The sequence below is a fragment of the Saccopteryx leptura genome, chromosome 6 (assembly GCF_036850995.1).
Source record: "Saccopteryx leptura isolate mSacLep1 chromosome 6, mSacLep1_pri_phased_curated, whole genome shotgun sequence".
In the NCBI taxonomy this organism is placed as follows: Eukaryota; Metazoa; Chordata; class Mammalia; order Chiroptera; family Emballonuridae; genus Saccopteryx; species Saccopteryx leptura.
In genome coordinates this window covers 5,156,947-5,182,718 of record NC_089508.1, presented here as the reverse complement: position 1 = coordinate 5,182,718, position 25,772 = coordinate 5,156,947, and the positions used below count along the sequence as shown (strand labels likewise).

Sequence of the window (25,772 nt, the reverse complement as noted above, 5' to 3'; positions counted from 1 at the left end):
GGCCGCCATCAACCCTTTGGTGATCAGGGTCGTTACTGCCCACCGAGGAACCCATGCTGGCTGCACTAATTTGACCGCCCCACCAGCCGGCTCACCACTGCAAACAGACATGGCACACAGTAATTGGATCGGCGGGAGGGCCTGTTTTCCAGAATTCTGGGGATCGTGAAGGTACTCAGGACTGCAGGAGGCTCATTGGTGACACTGGGCGGACTGCAGGGCGTGGGGCGGCCGGCCCAAGCCTGCGCTCCCTCCACGCCCTACGGCCTCCCCGGGACGCCATTGGTCTCCAGCTGGTCCCACCCCGCCCTCAGCCCCCCACCTGCCCCGCATCTCCTACACCCACGGGAGCCAGTCCCACGGGTGAAACTGAGTCTGGAAGGAAAGGACCAGAGCTATAATGGCAGGTGTCTGCCTTTCTGGGCCTCAGTTTCCCCATCTGTGATCAAAGCCCCAAGGGTGACCTCCTCTGCAAGCTTCCCTGAGGTCAACCCCATTCGGTCACCCAGAGAGGCTGTCCTCCCTGAAGGCTGGTGGGGTGCCGCCCATTACCCAGGGGAAGGAACCGTGGCCTGGAGGGTCAGGGCCTTTATCAAGGGTCCCTGGCAAGTGAGCACAGGGGCCCAGATTAGGACCCTCCCCAAGATGGCTTCCCTCTCCAAGGCAACCACTCCAAATGGCACCAAGTCTCCCAGCCCCGGCCTTGACCCTTCCTGCCAAGACACAGGGCGCAGAGGTGCCAACCCTGCCCCAGCACAGCACCCCCATGCTGCCGGCCACGAGGGTTGAGGAGCCCAGGACACCTGCTCCCAGCTTCTGCTGCCTTCACCCAACAAGCGCCTTGTGACCCCACACCTGCCCAACCTCCACGTTCCCTGTCTCAGGTGGCGGCAGCTCCATCATGACAGAGAGCTCCCTGCTGCCCCTGACACCTGTGCCTTGGTGGCCCCTCGGGATGGGGGACATGAAGCAGCTCTCAGCTTCTTGTAGATGTAAAGTGAGAATGTGCAGGAGCGGCTGGGCATAGTGCCCAGCGCAGAGTGGAGGGCAGAGGTGGCGATCGGGCTGCTTGGGGGTCTGTTGTTTCTAGGCCTGAACTCGTAGGAACGGGCACACAGCACATCCTTGCTCAGCACCCAGCCACCGCCGGGACCAGCCACCACCGGGACCAGCAACGTGGGGTTGGGTAGAGCTGACCCCCTGCCTCCCGCTCTGAAACTCTCTCACCATCCTAACTCCATCCAGGGCTGCTGGTCACACCCCCTGCCCCAGCTCACTGGGTCCTCTCCTTCACAGTGGGGATAATGTCCCCCCTCCAATGGTCGGTGAAACAGAGACTGAGCAAAATGAAGCCATCTGAAGGAGTGGCAGGCAGTTAACAGCCGGAACTAGCCCAGACACCATTAACCATCTGCCAAGTTCCACATTAACCATGTCATCCTCATGACACTTTATAAGGTAGATGAGATTATTATTATCACCCCCATTTTACAGATGAAGCAACCGAGGGTCAGAGAGGTTCAGAAACTTGCTCAAGGCCACACTGCCGGGAAGTGTCAGAAATGGGATTCGAACCCAGGTGACTCTGCCTTCTTTATTATATACTTCCTCAGAGAGACTTTGTAAAAACAGTGGGGGCTCAGATGGGCTGTGGGAACAGGAGACTTTGAAGAGCAGGGCGAAAGGAGGCAAGAGAGAACAGTCCACGTAGAGGGTCCCTTTGTAATGCCCTGGCTCCCAAAGGGAGATATCAAAGTGAGGCAGTCATTTATACCTTAGTAAGAATTAGTCCATCAACCTTCTTCCATGAAGATCAAGTTTATGAGTGGGGCAGAGAGCCTCGAAGGGGACCACGTTTAGGGAGGGACTGGGTCTGCTGGGGATAGAGTGGAGGAGATAAAAGGTGGAGAGTTGAGGCCAAATCCTTCCACCGGAGGCTTTCACAGCTCTCAGGGACTCTCAGTGGCTGATTAAAGAAAACCAGAACCACCTGACCTGTGGTGGCGCAGTGGATAAAGCATCGACCTGGGATGCTGAGGTCGCCGGTTTGAAATCCCAGGCTTGCTTGGCCCAGGCACATAGAAGCGAGTTGATGCTTCCATCTTCTCCCCGACCCCCTTCTTTTTATCTCTCTCTCTTTTCTAAAATAAAAAACAAAACATAAAAAACTCCCCACAAAAACCAAAAAAAAAAAAAAAAGAAAAAAGAAATCTCACTACTTCCAGAGGGTCAATGGAGGGGGGAGGGGACACAATGCGCCCCAGCACTCCCACCTTTGTGGGGCAGAGTGGGCAGTCCCCTCTCAGGCATCCTGAGGAGTGGGGAAAAGCTGTCCCCACCTCCTTTCTTCCTCACCATTCACCTCAGTTCAGTCTCCTTCAAAAGCATTTACTGAGCATCTACTATGTGCCAGTTCTAAGCATCGGGGATCACCAGTGGGCTGCTGTGCTGGGGACAGACAGAAAATCAAGACAATAAATAAATAAATAAATCACGAGTCCATTGGGGATCAGGGAAAATCAAAGCAGGAATGGAGACGGTGAGGAAGGGGTTAAAATTGCAAATGGAGTGAAAGGTCAGGCGAGGCCCTCCTCCTCCCCATGACACTGAGAAAGATGTGGAAGAAGGGAGGCAGAAGTTATATGGATATGTGGGAACTTTCTGGCAGAAGGGAATGGTACGTGCAAAGGCCCTGGGGCAGGAGCCTGTTGGATGTATTTGAGGAATAGCAAGGAGTCCTGATAGCTAGAAGGGAGAGTCATGGGACACGAGGTCAGTGTGATTTAAAATCTGTAAGATGACCTGCTCACTGTATCTCTAGGACATGTCTGGTGTTTCCCCACAGTAGCTCTAGCATGGAGAAAAGCATCTGGCACGGGCAGGGCCACAGTAGCAAATATTAGTCACAGGAATAAATGAAAGAGTATGGGCAGGGACTTGATGTCCATGTGCAAAAAAAAAAAAAAAAAAAAAGCACTGAGCCTCAAACCATACACAAAAAATCAATGTCAATAATTTCATGTCATCAGAAGTTTCTTGAACAAGACACAAAAAGCTTTAATCAGAAAGCAAAAGCCTGAAACATTCAACAGAATTAAAAATAACTTGTTTATCAGAGGACCGTTGAAGAAGTGAGAAGCAAGCAGAACAGCAGGAGGTGCAATTGCCTCCCGTGTCACTGACAAGGACTATCTGGAGAACTCCCACAGACCCACAGGACAGCTCGGTGGGAAAACTGCACGCAGACCCCACAGGGAGAGGAAACGCGCGGGCAGCAATCGAGGGAAGCGCATTTTGTGCCGCTCCCAGAAAGAGCACCGTGCCCACCTGACAGTGCCAGATGCTGGGAGGCTGTGGAGATGCAGAAATTCCCAAGTCCTGCTGGGAAGGTGACAGCCAAGAGCACCCAGGAGGGTGTGGCCTTATCTTCGAAAGCTGCTCACCAGTGTGCCCTGGGCCCTTGCAGTTCTGCTCTGAGGTACACCCCCAGAAATGCAGCCTGTTGTTTCCCAGGTCACCCAGAAAGGGAGCTATATTCTCAGTGGTCTGGGCTGGAAGCTCCCAGACGTCCATCAGTGAGTAAACAGACTGAAGTAGCTTCACTCACACAGGCTGTTCCCCAAGACAGCCTGCCATGAATGGGTAGCTCTGTGCGCCACCGAGAACGGCTCTGGCAAACACGATGTTTTGGTGAAGAAAGAGCCATCCCAAACGCCGTGGCTGAAAGACCCCGTGTAGGTGAGGGGCTAGCCCAGGCAAGTGAAGTGAGGGCGGTCAGGTACGCTCTCCTAGGTGGTCAGACCCTGCAGACGACAGGACTGCTTCTCACAGAAGTCAGGGTCCTGGAGAGTTCAGGGGAGCTGGAGGCGCCTGCGATGGGGGCGGGGTCTTTGGAGGCACGGCGGGGCCAGTAGCAGTCGACCTAACCTGGGCGGTGGTCACCAAGTGGTCGTCTTAAAGGCCACCGATCTTGATGACTTTTTCTGTATGCTTATCACAGTTTGCAACTTTGAAAAGTTCTATTTTGGGGGCAGCGGTGAACGCGTGCCGGGAATAGCTCTGGGTCTCCTGGGCACCTTCTGTGTCCCAGGCGCCATGTGGGGTGACTGACCCGGTTTCCTGTATGACAGAGGAGGGGACTGAAGCTGACACGGGGGAAGGAGCTCGCCCAAAGGCACAAAGCAGACAAAGTGGCCGCGGCGGGGGGTGCGGGCAGGGGGACCATGTGCGGAGGAAGGCAGAGGAGAGGATTAACTTGGGGATTAGAGGCGCAGCTGGCTCTGTGCACAGAGATCCGAGCGGCTGGGACTTACTCATATCTGCCAATATTGGAGTGTCACTGGGAGAGTTTTTCAAGCAGTCAGGGGCAGGACAGCTGAGTGAGCGAGAGAGGAAGGGGTCACACAAGGTGGCCAGATCTGGGGGAGCCCTACTGTGTGCCAGCCCTGGCCAGGCGCTGGGGCTAGAGAAATTGAGGGGACAGAGCCAACTCTGCTCACATTGAGGTGGGCAGAGGACACTCCAGGTGCCAGGGGAGCCCCAGGAAACTCCACTCCCCCCCCTCACCTGTCGCCCTGAACACATCCTGCTCCTTTAGGCCCCTGGGACTTTGCACCTCTTGGAAGGCGCTTCCTGTCTATCCTGGCAAACTCCTGTTATTCCTTCAATCCTGGATTCAAGTGTCCTTGCTTCCACGAAGCCCACCTTTATTCACCAGGCCAGTGTCCCCAACCTGGGGTTCCTGGGAGGATCTGTGGATGGGACCGTGTCCCTGCTCTGAAGGACTGGCCTGGGTCTTGCTGCTTCTCAGCAGTCAAAGCAGAACATGGTCCACAGAGAGAGAATGAGTCCGCCTGGGGTGAGGGGCAGGGGGTCACAAAAACCCCAGAGAAAAGACAGGGAGGACAAAGTTTGTCATATGGACAAGAAGGCAGGTGGAAGGGCGTTCTGGGCAGAGGGGACAGCAGACACAAAGGCAGAGAGACAGCTTGTTTGGGACTCAGGAGGAGGCTGTGGTATGGGGTCGGGGTGGCAGCCCGGGACCTGGGTTGAGGGGCTGGGCCCCGAGAGCCCAGCTGTATACCTGGTCACAAAGGGAGTTGCTGAGGGTCACAATGGCATAGTCCTTCTGCTCATTCAGAAAGTATTTTCTGGACCCTCCACCAGCCGGGCTGGGGGTGGGTAGGTGAGACAAGTGCCCATCCTCTCAACTCTGATTCCAGGCCTGGCTGATACGTGCAGAAACCACACTCTGGGGGCAGGAGGCAGGACCCAGGCAGGCGCAGGACCCAGGCAGGCAAAGGACCCTCCAGGACCCCTTCTCTTAGACCACAAATGCATCTTCTGCCCAGGGAACCCGTAGTCCTGTGGTCTCAATGCTCCACAGAGACCCTGGGCCTGGGCCCCCTGCTATCGGCCAGGATCCAGGTGGACGATGTTGGATGAATCGCCCATGCCGTCCTCTCCACAATCCTGCATGGCGGGAGTGGTTAGGGCACCTACTTTACAGGTAGGGAAACTGAGGCCCAGAGAGGGTCAGGAATTGGCCCAACCCTGGGCCTGCGGGACCCCAAACCCTGAAGCCTTCCTCGTGGGAGGCCGTGCTGACCAGCTGCCCCGCATCCCTCTGGGCCTCTTGGTTCTGGACCCCGGGCACGAAACGAGGACAGAACCCTGCAGGGGGCAGCCCACACTGGCGGGGAAGGGATGGCTGGAGAGGCCCTTGAAGCAGCTCTGGAAACACGAATGGGGTAAGAGGGAGAAGCCAGGACCTGTCCCAATCCTGGGAGGCTCTGCGGGGTCCGGCCGGCTCCAGAGTTCTGCCTTGGCTGAAAGGCCATGTAGCCCAATGAACCCTGGCGCACAGGCCCAGGCCTCTGCCAAGCCTCAGGACTCCGCCCAGGGGAGCACCCAGCCCGCCCAGCAAAGACCTGCCCGGTGCCCTCGGCAGCCCAGGCAGCAGCTCTGCTCACCTGGCTTACCTGCCCACCTGTGTCCCCAACCAGGCTGGGCTACGTCTCTGTCCCCATGACCCAGAGCACAAGGATGGGCGCTCTGGAGCCTTGGCTGGACAGAGAGAGAAGATAAGAGAAAGAGAGGCACAGAGCCCCCCCCCCCCCCACAACTGGCCTCGGAGTACCCCATGAATGCTACCTTTTGCTCAGGTCCCAGCTGTTCCCTCCCCCACAGGCAACTGAATCCTGGTGGCGGTACTGGTGAGATGAGAGCCAGTGTGGGGCCCCTGGGTGGCCCCTGGCCTGGTGTCAGAGACCTGAGTTCAGGCCTGAGCTCGTCTGATTGGCCAGAGCTGGGGCTACTGTGCTCCGGGCCCCACCAGCTCCCTGGACCTTGACCATGACAGGACAGGCCTGGCTGGCAGGTATCAGCAGGTTTTGGGTCTGAGCACCTTCGATCTCACAGACTGGCCCCCCCCCCTTGCAGCCCCGGATAAATGGGCCCTGGCCCTGAGGCACCCGCAAGGGAGGGCTGCAGTCCACCTCAGTGGCCAGGAGATGGCCCTGCTCTGGTGCTCAGTCTGGGGCCTCCATGGAGCCCACCTGTCCCCAGGAGTCCCCAGCACTGAGAATCACCTGAGAGACCCTGGCCCCTCTCCCGCGGACCCAGGAACCTGCACTGGAACAAGCGTGGGCTCTGCTGGGTCCCTGCCCCTTGGGAATTGGGAGCACCTGCTACCTAGAGTCCCCTCCATGGATGTCGGTTCTGGCCCGGGGCGGGGGCGGGGAGGAGGGGGAAAGACCCAACCGGTCGGGTGGATGGTGCTGAAACCCAGCGGCCAGCGCTGGGCCAGCTGCCCACACAACGCCTCGGCTCAGACTCCGGAAGGAAAACACAGGAGGGGTGTTCCCACAGTGGGGGTCAGGGTGGCCAAGGGAAGTCTCGGAGGAAGTCGTGAATATTCAAACGGCTGATCCCCAGCCTGCCACGGAGGGCCGCGGAGGGACCAGGGACGTACACAAGGGCTCAAAGTTTAGCACCCGGAGGGAGGTGGCGGGGACACTACCCAGACGCCGTCGCGGGATTCCCCCAAAATGGCTCCAAGACCGGACTGCCTCGGCCAGCCGCTAGGGCTCCATCCCTCACCCCCGCCTTCACGGGGCGTAAACTTAAAAGCTCAGAACCAGGCAACTGTTTGCCGGGGCCGGGGGACCAGCCGGCGCAGAAGACCCGTGTATGACAGCGGGAGCGGAAGCCCGGATGGTCCCGGGAGACCATGGAGAGTCCGGGGCAGGGCGCGCGGACCGCGCGGGCCGGCCGGACAGCGGTGGCGCACCGCCACCCCAGCCGCAGCGCCCGGGTCCGGCCCCAGAGCGCCCCGCTGGGGCTCCCCCCGTGCCTCGCCGCGCACTCACGCACCACGCACAGCACCCCGGTCGGGGCAGCCGCGCCGCGGGCGGCCGGGGAGATGCGCTCCCGCACAGCCCTCTCCCGCCGCCCGCCAGCGCCCCCACCCCGACCCGGCCCGCGAGCCGCGGCACGGAAGACGCTCCACTCACCTGAGTTTCTCCATGTCTGCGGCAGAGGCCTGCGAGAAACCAAACGAGAGGGTCAGCAGGCAGGAGGCGTGCGCTCCGTGGCCGCGCCGGGCGGAGCCGGGCACCGCGGGCACAGGCGGGCTCGGCGGCGGGGCACCCCCGCGTGGCTAGCTCAGTAGGAAGCCCGGCCCGTGCGACCCCAGTGCCCACCACCCCACCGCTGTCTCTGGGACCCAGTGGGTGCGCGGGGCAGCGGCCGAGTAACAGGTGAGCCCTCCCGGGCTGCCGCGCTCCCGGGCACGTAGTTACGCCCCCCGGGGGGACCAAGGGACTGGCCCCGGGACTCGGATGAAATGGCCCCGGGGCGCTCCCGAGCTTGCCAGAAAGAGGGGGTACCCGGCTCGGTCCCGTTAACTCTTCCGCAGCAGCGGCCCCCGCCGCTCCCCCCTGCCCCGCCCGTTAACCCTTCCAGCCCCGCGCTCCCTCCCGGAGGAAGCCGAGCCCGGAATCTCAGAATCTCCCAGTAGGAGAATGTTTGCATCTGAGAATTGGGGGCCATACCGGATTGCAGAACCTGACGCGCACAGAATCCGAGAGGGAAGGCTTTCGGGACCTCACGCTCCTCAAGCAGAGACCCCGCTGCCCTCAGATTCTGAGGTTCCGGGCCTGGCCCGCCCCTCCCGAGCCCGAGGGATTAACCCTTGCGTGACCGACTCGCCCGTGGGGCTCCCTGCCGGGCTTGCGCAGACCCGCGAGTGAGCGGCTTGGAGACCCTCCCCGCCCAGCCCCGCGCAGCCGGGCAGCCCCTCCGCACGCGGGGCGGGGGGACCCACCCGTTGCCGTTAACCCTAAGGGTGCCGGCGAACCACAGGGACCGCGAGCGGCCCGGGCGGGATCGCACTTCCTGCGCGGTGCGAGGGGCGCGGGGCTGGCTCTCCATCACTTGGGAGAGGCCGCTCCTGGGCTTTCCCCCGTCTTTCTGTGCCAGGACTGGCATTAAAGGGGGTCCGGGGGCTGAGCCCAGGGACCACCCGACACACCTGGGAAGACTGATGACTGCCCATCCCGGCCCCTCGCGTCGCGTCCTCCGGGAGCGCGCTCCGCTCCGGCCCGGGCCCCACACCGCCTCCCCCACCGCCCCGCCGGGCGAGGGCGCAGCCCCGCTGTCAGCGCCGAGCTGGAAGGCCCCGGCCGGGGGGCCTCGGCCAGGCTTGGCCACCAACTCCCCAGGTGCCCAGGCAGGCCTTCCCGGAGCTCCCCCAGCCTCAGTTTCCTCACCTGACGCTGTGGTTATGGGTAGGGGGGAAGCAGACCAAGCGCTCTGCTGCCCGTGGGCACCGCGAGCTGCGGAGGGGTTGGGGTGGAGGAAGGAATTTCCGAAGAAAGCGAGAGCACCCACCAGGGGCCCCGATTGGCAGCCAGACACAACCTCCGACACTCGGAAAGTTGTCTGAGATCGCGAGCCTGGACCCCCTCTGCGTGCCCTCCGCCTCCAAGACCGCGAGTGGGCAGCTCAGCCCGCGTCTCCCCCAGCCCCTCAGCGTACCCCAGGCCCACCTTTCCCACGTCCCCATCACGGTGCTCAGCGCACTAGATCGCAGCATACAGCAGGCGCTCAATAAACACGGACAATGCATGCTTGGAGCCCACGGCACCGTGGCGTAGCTTTTCCTGCCGCGTCCCTTCAGGTTGTGAGTTCCCGGCAGGAGCCCTGTCCCTTCTCCTGGGCCAGCCCCCCCCTCCCACAACGCCCCGTAGGCCTGGCCTCCCCCTAGCCAGCACGCAGGGTGGGAGGAGCGTCTGTTCCCAGGGTCAGCCCGAGCAGGTTCAGACCCAACCCAAGTCCCAGGACTCCTTCATCCACCCCGAGGGACTGATCCTCACTCATTCATTAGCTCTGGGCCAAAACTCTTGGGGTGGGGAGAGGACAGCCAAGGAGGTAAGCCCTTCCTCCAGGGGGTGAGAAACGAAACCCCCATTCCGGACCTGGGACTCTACCTTCCGCAGAATAGCAGGAAGTGACACCTCCACCCACCACCCCTCGCAGTTCACAGTACTGTCCCTTTGCTGCGCAGGACAGTGGTCAGTTTGAGGAAAGGAGAGGAAAGTGACCCACAGGGAGATGAGCCCGTCTGGGCCTGGACGCCGGTCCTCAGAGACCTTTCCTACCCAGAGGCTGGGGACATCCCTCGTGTCTCCAGTTGCCTCAGTCACTCACAGTGAATGACCTGCCAGAGAATTTGTCTAAAATTAATAAGAATGTATTAAAATTTAATTTAAAAAAAATCTAGCATTAATTATTTATATCAAGTATTTCAGCTCTTCTAAACGGACTGTCTGGGAATTTTTTTCCCCAAGAAGGGCCTTTAGGAGAGGCTGCTGAGTTGCCCGGGTGTCAAGGGGTGGGGGTGGGGTGGGCAGGGTAGGAGACCAGAAAGGGCAGGACATCCTGCCCTGGTACCTTGGCGCCCCTCCTTTCATGCTGCTGTTTCAGAAACCTGACTCTGATCCTATGGCTTCTCAAATTCCTCCCAGACCCAGTGCCACTGGGGTAACTACTGCCCTCAGCCTTAAAGGCCACCTCCTTCAGGCAGCCTTTCAGGGAGACCCAGCGGAGCTGTTGGGTGAAGGTCCCCACACCACGTGTGCACTCTCTGGGCAGGACCTGTCTCTCCCCCATGCGTCCTGGGGCTAGCCCAGCATCTCAGCCTGGGGCGTGGGGGGCATGTATGAAACTCTGCGTGTGTGCTGACGACCAGCATGGTTATATGTGTGTCGGGGTGGGGGGTGGGGGGTAAACAGCCCTCTGGAAAGGTGCTGTGTCTTTGGCAATGGTCTTGCTGTCGGGGCCAAAGCCCCATGTTCAAGCTGTGGCCCTGCAATTCATAACCACAAGATTTTGGGTGTTCCGGAGATGCCCCTTTCATGGATGAGAAAACCAAAGCCAGAGCATGGAATGGCATGCACAAAGTTCCCCAAGGCTAGCTGAGATCTGCCTGTGGGCTGGGCAGGGAAGACGGAGGCCCCCCGCCTGGGTCTCGAGCCGGAGGTGGTGACTCTACTAGACAAGGAGGGCAGGGGCGGGTGAGGACCACGAGTATGACTGGTCTGTGGGACACCCAGGGTCTCCAGGGTGAGATGATGGTCTCTGGCCCCTCCAGGACCTCCAGGCAAGTGGGACCCCCTGCTCACCTGACACAGGTGAGACAAACCACAGGTGGGCACTCTGGCTGCTCACAGAGGGACAGTCCATCCCTGATGTAGGCACTGTCCCTCCAGTCACCCCACAGCCCAATGCCTATTCCTGTAACACACCTGTGACCTCATAACTGTTTGCCCTAAACTCACCCCTTGTCCCCTCTGGGTGGTCCAACAGGTGATAACCTCTATTTCCCAAGAATACTACACACGCCCTACTTATTGGTCAAGCTGGACTGTGCATTCTGGTGACCTGCACGGCCTCATCACCTTCCTCCTGCCACCTGCTCCCTTTCTTGTTCCCTGTATGGCTCACGTCAGGAGGGCCACATGGCTCGGACACGGGCCCGTTCACCCTCAGTCCACCTGTACTGTTCCCAGCGCAGCCTTTGACCCAGTTACGAAACTCTGTCCCATGTAATCCTCGCTGAGGCTTTTCCAGGTGGGTCTTATAACACCCATTTTACAGATGCAAAAACAAAGGCTCTAAGAGGCAAACCCCTGCAGTTCTCGTGCAGTAGTAGATCTCTTGGCCATCTTCCCAGAGCCATCTGGGCACTGCAACTGATGCACACAGTAGGCCCTCCGCAGAGGTGAAGCAGGCAGCAAGTCTGTGCCACCAGTCAGGCCCCAGGGGCGGGTTGGTAAGTTCTGACTCAGCCCGGCCTAACTCTCTGACCCCTTCCCTGCCCCTCACCTGGCACCCAGGGGCCACACTGGCTACCTCGCTGGTCCCAGGCTCACCCAGCTCACTCCTGCCTCAGGACCTTTGCATGGTTTGGCCTTCCTCCTCTGACCAATCATCTGAAGTAGCCCCACCCCTATCAAATGACTTCTCATCACACCTAGCTCTTTGGACTCACCCTCTTTGGTCCTCGCCTGTCTCCGCCCTGCCCCCACTTCTGAGCTGTTAAGGAGGCCCTGACAGCAGGGTCCTTCTGGTTAAGCGACCGTGTCTGGATCCCCAAGGCCGGGCACGGTGGGCCACCTGAACCCTATGGGTGCCCAGAGCCCTGCCCAGGGAGTCCCCTCTGTGGATGTGGGGTCTACTGACCCATCTCCTATGCAGCCGTGTGACCCTGGGCGGGGCTCTCAACCTCTTTGACCTCAACCCTCCTCATCTAGGGAGGACAGAAAATCTTCAAAGGACACTGTGAGTGACAAGGTAGGTAGATATATGTGTGAGGGACTATCTCGGGAAGAGGACTTCCAGAGGGCTGTGGTTGCTCCAGAAAGCCCGCCTTTTCATTTAACCAGCTGGGCTGGACACCTTCTAGGATGTTCACACCACCCCCTGCCTTTCTGCGTCCGCTCGTTCAACAGTTCCTGTGTGCCCTCTTCCAGGGAATTTAGCAGCAGACAAACTAGGAAGTTCTCTGCTTTCCTGGGGCTGACATTCTGCAGGGGGAGGCAGATTACAGGAGACATCAGCGGAGTGTCCCTCTGCCCCAGAGTGTCTGCGGGGACGACCTGACGAATAGGAGGGGCGGGCTGCAGCCTGGCCGGGGTTTCCCCCGTCAGCAGGGGAGTTGGGACAACGTGTGAGAGCGAAGGCTGGGAGCTGGGGGCAGTGCGCCTACTGGGCCCGGGGCGCGCCTGAGCGCCAGTGGGGAGCAGAGGCTGAACTCGGGGGCCTCGTGGGCCGTCCTCAGAACTGTGGCTTCTATTCTGAGTGGATTGGAAGTCCCCGCAGGGCTGAACAGAGGAGAGTCTGTCAGGCTGCTGAGCGCAGGGCCCGCCCAAGGAGACCAGCCAGAGGTGCCCGCACAAACTCAGGTGAGCGGGGACCGGGGTGGAGAAGGGAGACCCCCTGACAAAGAGAGGTGGGTGCAGAAGAGAGAGTCGCCAACGATAATAGCGGGTGCTTGATCCAAGCAACTGGGTAGAGGTGGGGAGAGGGTGGGGATGCGGGCCCAGATGTCCGGCAGAGACACTGACAGGGGCAGGCACGAGGGTTGGAAGTTCAGAGGAGGGTCTAGGGCAGGGTCCCCAAACTTTTTATACAGGGGCCAGTTCACTGTCCCTCAGACCATTGGAGGGCCACCACATACAGTGCTCCTCTCACTGACCACCAATGAAAGAGGTGCCCCTTCCGGTAGTGTGGCGGGGGCAGATAAATGGCCTCAGGGGGTCACATGCGGCCTGCAGGCTGTAGTTTGGGGACGCCTGGTCTAGGGGATGTGAATCTGGGACTCAGTGGGGGTGGTCACCAGAAAGACAACACTTAAGGCCACAACACTGGATGAGATCGCCAAGGTCGTGAGCGTAGATGGGGAGGGGAAGGCGCTCTGCCAACGTCGGGGTCCAGGGAGCGGGCAGAGCCAGCCATGGACACCAGGGAGGAGCCAGCAGGGTGGTAGGAGGAGAGCAGGGAGTCTAGGAGGAGCAGGAACCAGGGGTGTCCCAGACTGTTGGGGGTAAAGAAGCTGGCTTCCTGTCCACGAGCATCACCCATGGGGCTAGCATGGGCTCCACACACAGAGGGCCACTCACCAACACCTTACTTGAAATGCCAGGGTGAGCCGCCAGTCTCTTGTGTGTGACCAACGGGAGGGGGTGAGTCCTTGCCCAATGCCATTCGGCGAGATGGGTACGGGACCCCAGGCCCTGGCCCGCGGGGTGCCCCTGTGGCTCCCCCTGCCCGTGGGCTCCACGGGCCCTGCACGCTCCAGCTGTGTGCGGCTGCAGACAGGCTAGCCGGCGGCTGCAAACTGGCCTCCTGAGCTAAATCTGGCCCGCTGGCATGTTGTATTTGGCCTGCTAGAGCGTTTTAACTTTTTTTTTTTTTTTTTTTTAAAGATATGAGCCAACATTTAAAAATTGGGAGAGTTTACATTTTAAAAGCCGTATTTTTGGCTTCTACTGAAATTTTGGAAGATCTGGCAACTCCTGCCCACATTCCCACATGGAAACGCCTGAGCGGTGGAAAGGGGCCCCCCTCCCAAGGCGGGAGAGGCGCCATCCAACACCTAAGCTTGTCCTACAGATGGGGAGACTGAGGCCCGGAGGGCGGAGGGACTTGTCGGGGTCACTCAGCGGGAAAGGGCCTCACACAGAGTCCAACTGCAGCTCTGCGGACTGCCAGGCCTGCCACCAGGGGTCCCGGCACGTCCTCCCCGGCTCCTTCAGAGCCCCCATCCTGCCTCTCCCTTCATAGTCCTGGCCCTGTCCTTCCCATTCTCTTCTTGTGACCCTTCTGTTTGCAGGAACCAGCTGATGGGAGCCATTCACACTATAGTATGAATGAGCCTTGGTTCCAGGTCTGTGGACAGGGAGAGCTGGAGTTCTCAGAAAACTTCTGCAGGGGCTTCCTGTTCACTGGACAAGGAAGGCGAGGCCCAGGGTCAGCCATGGTCACTCAGCCAGACGGGGCAGAGACAGGACAGAAATCTGGGGCCCCCCTCGGGTCATGGCTTTCTCCTTGTAAGTGGTGAAACTCCAGGCACTGTCCTCAAGAAAGGGCTTTCGGGTTGACGACTGGAAGCTAGGGGTCCGCCCTGCTTCCCCAGAGTTTCACCCCTGCCCTGGGGACATCGGCCTGTCCAGGCCATGAGGGCAAAAGGCACACAGGAGAGGGATCATTGTCGTCCACATTGCCATCATCACCCCCATGACTGAACCCCTGCAGCGTACCAGGTGCCCTCGCCCTTCACCCATGACCTCTGACCTCCACCCGCCATGCCGGAAGGCACGGAGGGCGAGGTGGTCGGCCTGGGTTCTCAGAGCCAGGCTCAGCCCAGCCAGGGCCCTGCAGCTCAGCTCTCTGAGCCTCTCAGTTCCCGGTCTACAAGACAGGCCTGGTCCTAGTCTCTCTCTGGTTTGTTTCAAGTATTTGCTGAGGCTGGAGCTGAGGGAGCCCACGGCAGGTCCCCACCATGGGATGCAGCCCGGAGGGGGTGCAGGGTGGGGTGGGGGCTGACTCTCCTTCCGAAGAACACTTGAGCCGGACGAGCACAGAGCCCCCTAGGACCCCCCGGCCGCCAGCACACTGCTGGGCCCCATAGTCCCCACAGCCCTGTGCTGCCTGGCAGCCCCGGGGGGCATGTTGAAGGAGCCTTGAGCCAGAACCTCCCCAGAGGCCTGGGTGTCATGGTGCTCCCCGGGCGCCCAGGCCTCCCCAAAGTGAGGTCTGCAGAGCCCAGAGCGGCAGGGAGGCAGGGGGTCCCAGCCTGCCAGGCCCTTGTGGAGGGGGCAGGGGACACGATGCTTGTGGGGTTCCTGCTGGAGGCTTTCCCTGTGACAAGGCAAGGGGAAAATCACACACTCTTACATTTTCTCTGCACTGCCTGGGAAACGGAGGCCCAGAGAGGGTGGGTGACTTATCCAAGGTCACACAGCAGGCAGCAGGTCCTTGAGCTGAGAACTCCCTGGGTGGATGCACTGAAGCTTGGGAGTTAGAACACTAGTAAATCCTCAGCAAGTATCAGCTATCATTCTCAGCCAGGATTTTGTTTTGAAAACACCCTACCCCACAGGGAAGCCATTCTGGGAGGGGCCTGGCCGAGCTCTCCGCCACCCTGGGCCCCCACAGCCCCCACCTCAGTCCTGTGCTGGCAGAAGTCAGGATGAGGGTACATAGAGGCAGAGGCAACTCAGCGTGATCAGTGATCATCGACAGCCAATGGGGACACACCCTGGCCCCAGGGGACTCGCCTCGGGAGACAGAAGGTCAGTGCCAAGGGTGGGGTATGGGCACGGGGGTGGGGGGGTGCTGCTTCCTGACGCTGGCAGAGCTCCGTCCCGGGACAGCTGAGGTCTCACTGAGTCTTTCTGCCCATGTGGTTGAGGCCGGGCTGTGTGTGTGTGTATGGGGAGGGGGTGCTGAGGTTCTCAGAGGACCTGCATTGAGATCTGAACACCTCAGTTCGAGGCCAGACTCCCGTGTCACCTGGGGAAAGAGGCCGTTCCCCAGGGCCTCGCTCTCTAACCCCATGACATGGGGGCAGCTGCGAAGGGCGTGGACCGACCCACCTGCCTGCCAGGATGGGGACGTCCTACCTCACGCGGAGGTGTCTGAGGTGCAGAATTTCAAAGGGAGAACTTGAAATCCTGTGGCAGACCTCAGGGGGCTCTGCTCTGCCACAGGTGGTGAAGTCACTGTCACCGTCACTCCCGCACACTCAGCCTGCCCACCTCAGAGCCGGAATGCCACCTGCGAGGTCCTTCCCACTGCAGGGGTCGTAAAAGGGGTGTGATGCAGACGCCCCAAGGGCCGGGCAGGACTCGTGGGGAAGTGGCTCAGGGAAGGCCACAGCAGACGTCTGTCCCTGGCCGCTTGCTGGGGGTGACCTGAGACTCACCCGGCTGGGAGGCTGCCAGGGGGAGGCAGCTCGGCCTCCGCGCTCGCCACTGCCTCCATGAGGCCCACTGGTCTCCACTGCCTGGCTGGACCCCAAACTGCCTGCAGCCTCAGCTGCCACCTCCGAGGACAGCTGGGGGCTCAGCACCAGGGTCTTCTCTGGGGCTGCAGCTCCCGGGAGTGGCTCCTGGGCCCTGCCTGGACCTCGCTCACCAGGGCAGGGCTCTGGGCTGCGTCCTCTGGGCCCCCGGAAGGCCTCCAGGGTCCCGGGGTCCAGCACTCGCACAGTGACCTCGTCCAGGAACCTGGAAAAAGGCAGTCTGGCCTCCCGTCGTCGGCCGAGGCGGGCCAGCGGGCCGGAGGCAGGCTCGCAGCCGGCGCTCGGGGGCTCTGCGGTAGTCGGCAGGCTGGGTGATGCCCGTGTCTCCTCTCGGTCAGGTCGTGCTGCCCAGCTGGGGTGGGATGTTTGTCCCCCGGGGCTCCCATCTGGGCTGGGGCTTCGAGGGTCCTCACTGCAGGCTCCCTTCCCGGGGGCTTCGGCCCTGGGTTCCACCAGGGAGCCACGGCTATCCTGCCTGGGGCTGCTGGGGTCGGGGCCCTGGGCCTGGCAGCTGGCCCCGGAGAGCATCTTCCTCTGTCAGTCTCTCCAAGCGCCTTGCTGACCCCGCCCGCGTCTCTCTTCTCCCAGGGCTGGGGTCCCTACGCCCTCTGAGGGCACCAGGGCCACCCATCCCTCACTGGGCAGAGTGATCGCCAAATGCCCGCCTGCCCATCGATCCAGAGAGCACGTGGCAGGGGCGCCTCCTGCCCCCTGAATTGATTCTCATTAAACAGGAGCAGGGCTTTGGGGCTTAGAAAGTGCTAGAGAGGACAAGGTCATGTCCTGGGCTCTGCGTTTGCCTGGGGAGGCAGCCTGTACTGAATGAGCCCCTGCTATGTACAGGGAGCGGCCCTGGGTTGGGCCTCACCCCCTCCCTTACTCACAATATTGCCTGATCTCCTCCATCAGGCGCCATGGGGTGCTGCGCTCAGGGCAGGAAGAGGCAGGCAGCACTCAGATGGCTGTGACAACCACCATGACAGAGCCCGAAGGAGGGACATTAGAGCTACACTAATAGGGCAAAATGGGAGGGTGTGGTGGAGGCTGCTGGTTGCCCACTGTTTTCCCATTCTTCCTTAGTAAAGAACCCTCATTTTATTCTGGGAAGTGAGTCACCTCGCCAAAAAAACTGCATTTCCCAGGCTCCTTTGCAGCCAGGGTCAGCCAATGAGATAGAAACAGAATTTGTGGGGTGTGACTTCTGGGAGAAACTCTGTAACAGGGATCAGACAGCTTGCTTGTAACCTTTTTTTTGCACCCACTCCCCACCCTCCTGCTTCTGATCTGGAATGTGGAAGTGATGGCTGGACCTGTTACAGCTATATGGCACCATGAGGCAAGCTTGTGGCGGAAGCCATAGGTGAAAAATGGAGGAGCAGAAAGACAAAAGGAACCTGGGTTCCTGATGACCACTGAGTCAACACAGCAGTCCTACACTATAGCTGCTGCCTGGGGCGTTTCTTTACTTTGAGAGTGCTCACTCCTCTCTTGTTTAAGCCGTGGTTACTCCCAGTCTCTGTTACAAAGCAGCCGCGTGCAATTCCTCAGGAATACACTGGGGATGAGGCCAGGAACAGCGGTTGATAGCGCTATGAAGCAAAAGCCTTTGGTACAGGGGGGCCCGGGGCGTTACATCAGGAAGATGAACTCAGAGAGGGGCCAGAGCCCGGCCTGGGCTCTCCTTCCTTCGTGGGAAGGGAGACATGCCTGTCCCTAGTATCCTGGGAAGCCAGGGGTCCAGGCAGGATTCCTTCCTGGGGTTCAGCTGTGTGAGCCAAAGGAAGGCGTGCTGGGAGGGGGCAGCCTGAGGCTGTGGTGCTGCTTGAAGCATGACCTAGGCCTTGGCACTGCCTGCTCATGGCAGTGCCCTGCTCCCGCCCACTTGGCAGTACCTAGATACCTTACATGAAGTGCTAGGGACCCCTTCTCGGCTGGGCGCAGCTGCAATCCTCTCTGGATGACCCAGAGCACCCCTGACCGAATGAAAAACTCCGTGAACTCAGCTGCCAGAACAGGACCGGAGCCACCTGGACCCCTCCCTCTCCCGTGCCCCCACCCTAACTCCCAGGGTCCTTGCATCTCAGCTCCTCTCAGACTTCACTACCTCCTCCATCCCCACTGTCATCATGCTGATCTTGGCTTCCACCATGTCTCACCAGGACATCTGCAATCACCCTTCCCTGGGACCCCTGACCCTATACTGATTCAGTTTGGCTCATCCCACAAACTTACTAGTGTGAACTTTTAAAATCACAAACCAGACGACCAGACAATGTCACACTTGTATATGCCCGGCAAGGCTCTGACGACCCAGCGTCTTCTGTCTCTGCTACTGATCACCCCCTCCTGGAAACGAACAGTGAGGAGCTCTGTCTGGTTGCAAGGCCTTTGCCCTCACTGTTCCCTCTGGCTTCCTCTCCCCTTGCTCTTCACCTCCTCGTCTAACCCCTAGGGCCCCAGATCAATTCCCCGTATTAGAGCAGAGACCCCTGCAACAGCCTCTTAGAGCCCTTGTTTTCCTACCACAGCCCCCAACTGTAATTACGACGCTTGTGACCATTTGTTTATTATCTGTGTCCACTCTGTCCCAGCCCCCTGCACAGAGCCAGGCACCTAGTAGGTGCTCAGTAAGCGCTTCTTGGATGAAAGCACAAGCGGATGCCTCACAGGCTCAGGGGGTCAGTTCCCAAGCCTTCCCAGCCGGGTGTGGGACTCCTCCTTCGGGCTGGGCACAGGGAAGAGAACACGGGAAGGATCCCAGTCTCTTGGGAGGCCACAGCGTCCATCCCACTTCTGCAGACCCCCAGTGACCGTCTCTTTACCCTTGGACAACCCCCTCCACAGCAGCAGACATCTGGTCCTTGCTCCATCAGCCACGGGAACAGGATTTGCAGACCGGCAGACCCAAGGTCAAATACCCCCCCAGCACCCCCACAGGACCTCGGGCAAGTCATGGCCCTCCTCACTGTCATACAGGGACAGAGCCATCCCCAGCCCACAGGCAGCAGTGCTGGGAAATGGAAGAAGAGGGCACATGTTGGGCACCTTCAGCACAGGGCCTGGCACCCAGTAGGACCTCAGGACTCCTTAGCAAAGGGCTCTGATGTGTCCATTCCCTAGAATGTGTGGTCACAGGAGTGTACTGGGGCCTTGGCCAGACAGTTCTCTGAGCCTCTTCCAGAGTTGCCGGCTGCATCAGACAAGTTCCGTTGTCATAACAACCTACTGGCTCTCCGCCGCCTGGGCCAGAGGCCCTGGAGGATGCTGTCGGCTGCCGCGCTTGCAGCCTGGGCCTGCTCCCCTCTCGCAGCCGGGGCTGCCTCGCTCGGCCTGGCAGCCCTGCCTCTTGACTCACCTGTTCCAGCCCCTTCCTGAGCCCTACTGTGTGCCCTGGTGCATGCTGGGCGTGCGCCCGCAACCTCACCCGCACTCTCACCCAGCCCTGTGAGGTGGGGCAGCCGTAAACTCGGCTCGTGCTGAAACGGAGCAGTTCTCAGGGAGGTGACGTGACTCTCCCGAGGTCACGTGGCTCAGATGCAGCAGACCCGGGCTGGGAACCCCAGAGGGCATGCACTCGCACCCTGTCTCCTCCCCAGGGCCCCCTCAGTCCTCCACCGCCACCTGCCCTGCCGCTGCTCCCCCTCCTGTGTCCCCGTGGGGGGGATGAGGTCTGAAAAGGGGGGTAGCACTGCCACTGCCTCCCGGGGCTGGAGTGGGAAGACCTGGCGACCGGCACCGGCGGACCCTGCAGGGTGGGCATGCCAAGCACCCACCAAGAACTCCGAGCTCCACCTCCTTTACCTCTGCTAAGCTCAGTCCCTAAGCCAGGAGCTGCGGCCCGGTTCACAGAGCAGGACAAGGCTCTGAGGGTTCCCGGCAAACGGCCAGGGCCTGCGTCATGCCACGTGCTGCGGCAGACACCGCAGCAGGCGCGGGCACCCTCCCTAAGTCTCCCGCATGCCCGTGCGGGAATTCCTACTACCGTCCCCCTGCTACCGACCTGGACAGGGAGCGTTGGAAATCCTCACACTGCTCACTTAACCACCCTGCCTTCCTGCTTCCGGATATTTCCATGCTGGCCTGAGACCCCTCAAGGGCGGCCACAGGTCTCCCCTGTCTTAAGCACTCAGCGTCCATGCCTATGCTACATGTGTGGTCCAGACCTTCAAGGAAGTCCCCCCAGACAAGGGGGTCCCTGTGGGATTCCCCGCTGATTGCCTGTCTTTACGACAGGCTGCATAGCTCTCACATCGACCCCTGAGCACGCCTTCCAGCGACAGGTACGTGGAGAGACCTAACGCCTCCCCTGGCCCCAGCCCCGTGGCCTCCCTGCTCTACTATCACGGACGTCAGCATTCAGGGAACAAAGATGTCCCGCTCTCCCGACCACCATCCATCACCATAACCACCCATCCGTCAGCAAGAACCCATCACGCTTTGCTGCATCCTTCCCCGTCTGTCCCTGCCATCCGTGGACACGAGCTCACCATCTACCCATCCTGTCACTCCTGAACCATCCACCCACCAGTCATCCACGTAGCCCCCCTGTTCCTGGCATCCTGCATCCATGCTTCCATCTGTCTGTCCACAGATGCACCCACCCATCAACATGTGCCCACTCGCGGCCTGGTCCACCCTGCCATGCCTGTATCTATGCCGTCGTGAACAAGTGAGACCTTCCCCGAATGGCACAGTGATACGAGAGACAGGGCTGCCTCAGGACCCTGGCTGTTCTTGATTCTGCAAAAGTGGTATGACCCATGTGAGGGTGCCCTGAAACTTTGCAGATTCTGGTAGTAACCCGAGCCTCTCTGACTGGTATCAGGCCAGGAGGAGATGGGGGGGGGGGGCTGTCCTTCCGTCCCCAGCACACCTGGGGCTGATCCGAGGCACCCATTTTGTTGAGGGGGGGGGGAGGAGAGGCCTTGCCAGTCCGCCAAACAGATTGTTCTTGATGAGATGGAGAGGAGGGGCTGTCAGCGATGTATCCTGGGCAGAGGACTGCACAGGTAGCCAGAGGGGAAAGTGTCACTGAAACGGACTCACTCATTGTCTCCCCTTGACGAGAGAAGAAGCAGATGTCCCTAGAATTCAGAGTAGGGGTCCAAACTCAAAGACCTCAGAGGCCAGGCAGATCGGGAGGTCTGCGGGGGGCCGCAGAGGGACTGCTCCTCTAAAGAGCTTGTCACGGCTCAGTCTCAGCCATTTGCTTACCATGGGATGATGCGAGCCCAGCGTTACCAGTTTAAAAAAATTTTTTTTTTTCTAAAGATCTAGGTTTTTCTATGAAATCCTATTCATTTACTCTTCCCGTCTCCATCCACCCACCCATCTGTTTCTATATCCTTCGTTTCATTATTCAAGTCCCCTTCATCCACCTGAGCCCCACACCTTGTCTATATCCATTTAGCCTCCACCCATTTTTCATGCCTGTATCCATCCATCCTCTGGCCCCTACTCCTGCTTCCATCCGCCCCTCTATCCATCCATCTGTTGACATCTCTCCATCCATTTTGGATCCTCCTATCCATTCATCTATCCATTTTGCCATATGCATAAGAAATCCATCCATCCATCCGTCAACCCACCAATGTATCTCTCCTTATGGGTATCTTCTTCTATTCATCCTATTCATCCAGTCCTGAATCTTTATCCATTCCTCCATCCATCCTCCCATCCAACCCTATCTACCTTGCTTGCCCCTGACGTCCATCAATCTCTCCTCCTGTTCATCTACTCCTCTAGTTGTCTATCTAGCCTGACCTGTCCTGCTGCAAGCCTCCACTATTGTCCAACCGTCCCCCACCCACCACCGTTCCCTTCAGTCTGCCCTGGAGTCCCACGCACACTGCCTGCAGCGCACCTGGAATTTCCATGTTTGTCTTCCCCAGGAAGGGCCCAGGCTGGGCCCATCTCCACCCTGACTTGGTTCAGGAGTTGCTAATTGCACAAAGGACTGGGGTCCCCTGGCCTGGATCAGAGCTGGGCTCTACCTAGCTGGCCCCCATCCCAGGGAGCCCCCAGGGGCTGTCGCACTGGCCTCTAGACTCATGGCCCGCTGGGGTTGTGGCCACTGCTGGGTCTCCGTCCCGGCTGGAGGGCAGGAAAAGCCAGGAACACCTGCCACACTGCTGTAAAGTCTGTGTCTCCCCATAGACTGATGGACTGTGAGCTCTTGAAGAGCGAGGACTGTGTCATATTCACCAAAGTGGGTGCCTGGTGAGAATATGCTGGTTCATGTGGCATTCATTTGCTGGCCTGCTCGTCCATCTTGGCTCTGGTCAGCCACTGCAGCAGACCGGCAGTGCTGCTCTCGGGCCACGGAACTCACTTCTCTGACTGCGAGGGCTGTTGAACCCTGGACACTGAGCCCAGAGAGGGGTGGGGCCTTGCTCAAGGTCACACAGGGAATCAACGGCAGAGGAGGAAGCAGAGTCCAAGACTCCAGACTCCTGCCAGGCTTCTCCACCAGGCTGGAGACCAGCTCTGGGGCAGGAGGAGTCCGGGGGCAATTCTAGGCCAACACAACGAGCCCCGGGGTTTTGTCCCTGGGGACCTTCACGATTTGAGGGGAGAAGTCACCTCTCCTCAGCCCCTGGCTATGCCCTTGACCCAGTGGTGGGATTCAAATAATTTAACAGCCAGTTCTCTGTCCTAATGACCGTTTTAAGTATTAAAAAAAAAGATATACTGAAAGGTAGTTTATTATTTCATGCATTTAATAATTAAGAATAAAAGAGGTACAAAAAAAGAATAAAAGAGGTACAAAATACTAGATTATGTTTTAAGAGTTTAAAAATATTAATGAAAAAATATGAAAATAATATCTGACCAAAAAAAAACCCCAAAAAACAAACCACACAATAAAACCGTTATTTAAGATATTTCCATATTACTTCTTGATTGGAGTCCTCACTCGCAATTTTTTTCCACCTCTGGACGGAATGAACATGACTACGGGTGCTTAGAATACACTGTTTTGCATATGAACGTTAAAAAACAGTAAGGAAGGTCAGTTTGTGATTTCCACATGGGGTGGCTGCCCAGGTGCCCACCTGAGAGAGAACCCTGATCACAGGTGCCATTTTAACAGCCGGTTCGCCAAACTCAACAAAAATATAGGTATCGATTCTGCTGAACCGGTGTGAACCGGCTAAGTCCCACCACTGCCTCGACCTCCACTCTCTAGCAGGATGGAGCATCTTCTGAACCCTGTACCCTTCCCCGCGTCCCCAGGCCCTGGCCTGTGCTGGCCTCAGACACTCTTCCAGCCTCACCTGGTCAGCTCCTCAGTCCCTGGGCCTCATGGAGCCTCCTGGGACTTGGGAAAAAAATATATAAGGACTGTCTCCAAACAAGCCATGGATTCACGGACTGCTCCCATCCATCCATCCATCCATCACTCATTCATTCACTCATTCTTCATGTCATTAGGGCCCACAGGAGAAGAGGAACTATTTCCAAGTGGTGCCATGGAGATGATGTGTGAAAATGCTTATACTAGACCAGGCACATAGTAGGTGCTCAGTAAATGGCAGTTCTTATGGGCCAGACCCTGCGCCCAAAAGTCTTTGAGAGTGGACGGGATCCTATTCCAGACTGCTCTGATTCACTTTGCCTCCCTGACCTGGGAATGACCCGCTCCCCACACCAGCCCCTGCCATGTGGCTGCGGCTCCAGCCAGCCCTGCCTCTTCCATTCTGAGTTTCAGGTGCGAACAGCTCCAGGTGCTGGCGGTAAGAGGAACACAGGGCGCAGGAATCTATATACACGAGACAATAGCTTAGGGAGGGTCCTCCCAGCAGCCCGCCACCCTCGCGCAAGCTCACGTGCTGTGCTATGCAGCCGAGAAGTCGCATCTGCAACGCAACTCCCTTTTCTGTGCCACCCTGATTATAGTGAGAGTCGGGGAAAATGAAGGGTTTTCGGGAGGCTGCCAGGGCCCGCGCTGCCGCCTCCCCGCCCTGCGCCTCACGGATGCCAGGCGGAGCTGCCTCCATCAGCCACTCGCCCCAGCCGGCAGTGCCACACACGGACTGGCACAAGTTACACACCGCAGTTTAGAAGGCACTTTCTCCCACAGACCTCGCTGGCCCTCGGAGTGGAAAGGGCTTCTGCTAGCTACGTGGTTGGTGGGGCCCCCAGGAAGAGAAAGGACCTGTCCATGGTCCTCGGAGGTATAGACATTGAGGCCTAGCGAGGAGCCAAACCTATGGAGACCCCGCCTGCTCTGCGGCCCAGGCCTTGACCCTTGGTCTGCAGCCCGGCCCACCTTGGCCATTCAGGGCTCCACATTTGCAGCTGCTCCTCATTAAGTCACTCCCCCACCCCCACTCACTCTCGGGTGCCTACTCTGCTCTTATCCTGCTGGCTCAGGAGACTCTGGGATGTCACCCACGCTGGTCCTGCCCCAAAGGAAACACCCTGGTGATGGGGTGGGGCCCGGACGAGGAAGGAAATACCTCTAAACCAGGCAGGAAGCGGAAACGCTAGGGCAGAGATTCACATCCAACATGCTGGGGTTCGGGGAGGGTGAGCACATCAGCTGCGAGGCCCTGGGCGAGCCCTAGCTGCCCTGAGCCTCAGTTTCCTTTCTCGTAACTGCAGAGATTGCTCTATGGTACCCGCCTTGCAGGTGCTGTGTGAGGAAGGGGTCTGGGGCTGCAAACGCTGAACCAGCCCCGGCCCAGCCTCCTTTCGGCTCCTCAACCTTTCGGGCTGGTGGCCTCGCAGAGCCAGGTCTGGCCCTGCTCCTTCAAGGGCAGGGTTGGAGGAGGCCTGCCTGCCCCCTGGCTACCTGTCCCCGCAGCCGCGGCGGCTCCCAGATGCTCAGGCCTCATCCTGGCCTCCAGTCCTACCTTCCCTCCCTCCGCAAGGGCGCGCGTGGTGGGGGACAAGGACCCCACCAATGGGACCCAGGAGCCGGCCCCGCCGCTCCGGGGGTAGGACAGCGCGCCGAGGCGAGCCCCGGCCCCGCCCCTGGAGTGCCAGGCTCCCCGAGCGCCCGGGCCGCTCCTCCCCGCCGCTGGAGCATGCCTGGCGGGGCCCTGGCGCTCGGGCACAGGAGGGGCGCCTCGCGGAGGGGCGGAGAGGCTGGCCAGCGGCCCCCTCGCCAGAGGTGGGGGTGTGGGCCCGGCGCCTCGGTGGCTGTGCAGAGACCGCCCCGCGGCGTGGGTAGCCCCGCCCCGCCAACGCGCGGGGCCGGCGCCGCGCCCTCCCGGCTCGCAGGTACTCACCGCCCGGCGGAGCCGGCCCGGCCGCCGGCCGCCCGTCCACATGGCCCCGGGGCCGCCGCTGCTCGCCGCCGCCGCCGCTGCCAACGCCGCCCCCGGCCCGCGCCCTGCCCACCGAGGCCGAGCTCGCCTGGAGCCGGCGCGGCCGGGGCTCCCCCAGCCCGCCCCGCTTCCCGCAGGGAGCGCCCGCCCCCCGCCCCCAGCCCGGCTTCCCGCCAGCCCCGGCCCCGCGCAGCCGCGGCTGCTTCCGCGGCTCCTCCCGCCGCGTCCAACCGGGCCACACTCGGGGGGCGCGGGGCCGGACCAGGGCGTGGGTGCCACGTGGGCCCTGGTGCTAGGAAGGAATGGCGGCTGGGCAGGGAATGAATGAACTGTGTGCGCGTGAATGGCACAGTGCATGAATGAATGAGTGCAGTGCGTGCCTGCGGGAGGAACGAATGAATGAGGAA

The 25,772-nt window shown here is 59.9% G+C and overlaps 1 protein-coding gene across 4 annotated transcripts in view; it reads right to left on the bottom strand.

The window, feature by feature from the left end:
• BEGAIN (brain enriched guanylate kinase associated) overlaps nucleotides 1-25,377 on the bottom strand; it is a 49,878-nt gene extending 24,501 nt beyond the window's left edge. The window contains exons 1-2 of one of the 4 annotated variants that reach the window (XM_066341404.1): nucleotides 25,327-25,377; nucleotides 7,515-7,543 (exon numbers count right to left, since the gene is read on the bottom strand). In XM_066341404.1, coding sequence (XP_066197501.1) covers nucleotides 7,515-7,543; nucleotides 25,327-25,368 — 71 coding nt within the window. In that variant the 5' untranslated portion in view covers nucleotides 25,369-25,377. Of the gene's footprint in view, nucleotides 1-7,514; nucleotides 7,544-8,054; nucleotides 8,110-15,991; nucleotides 16,163-25,326 lie in introns of those variants that run through there. The other 3 variants (XM_066341403.1, XM_066341402.1, XM_066341405.1) reach the window with 3 other exon arrangements.
• Between the last annotated feature and the right edge of the window lie 395 nt (nucleotides 25,378-25,772).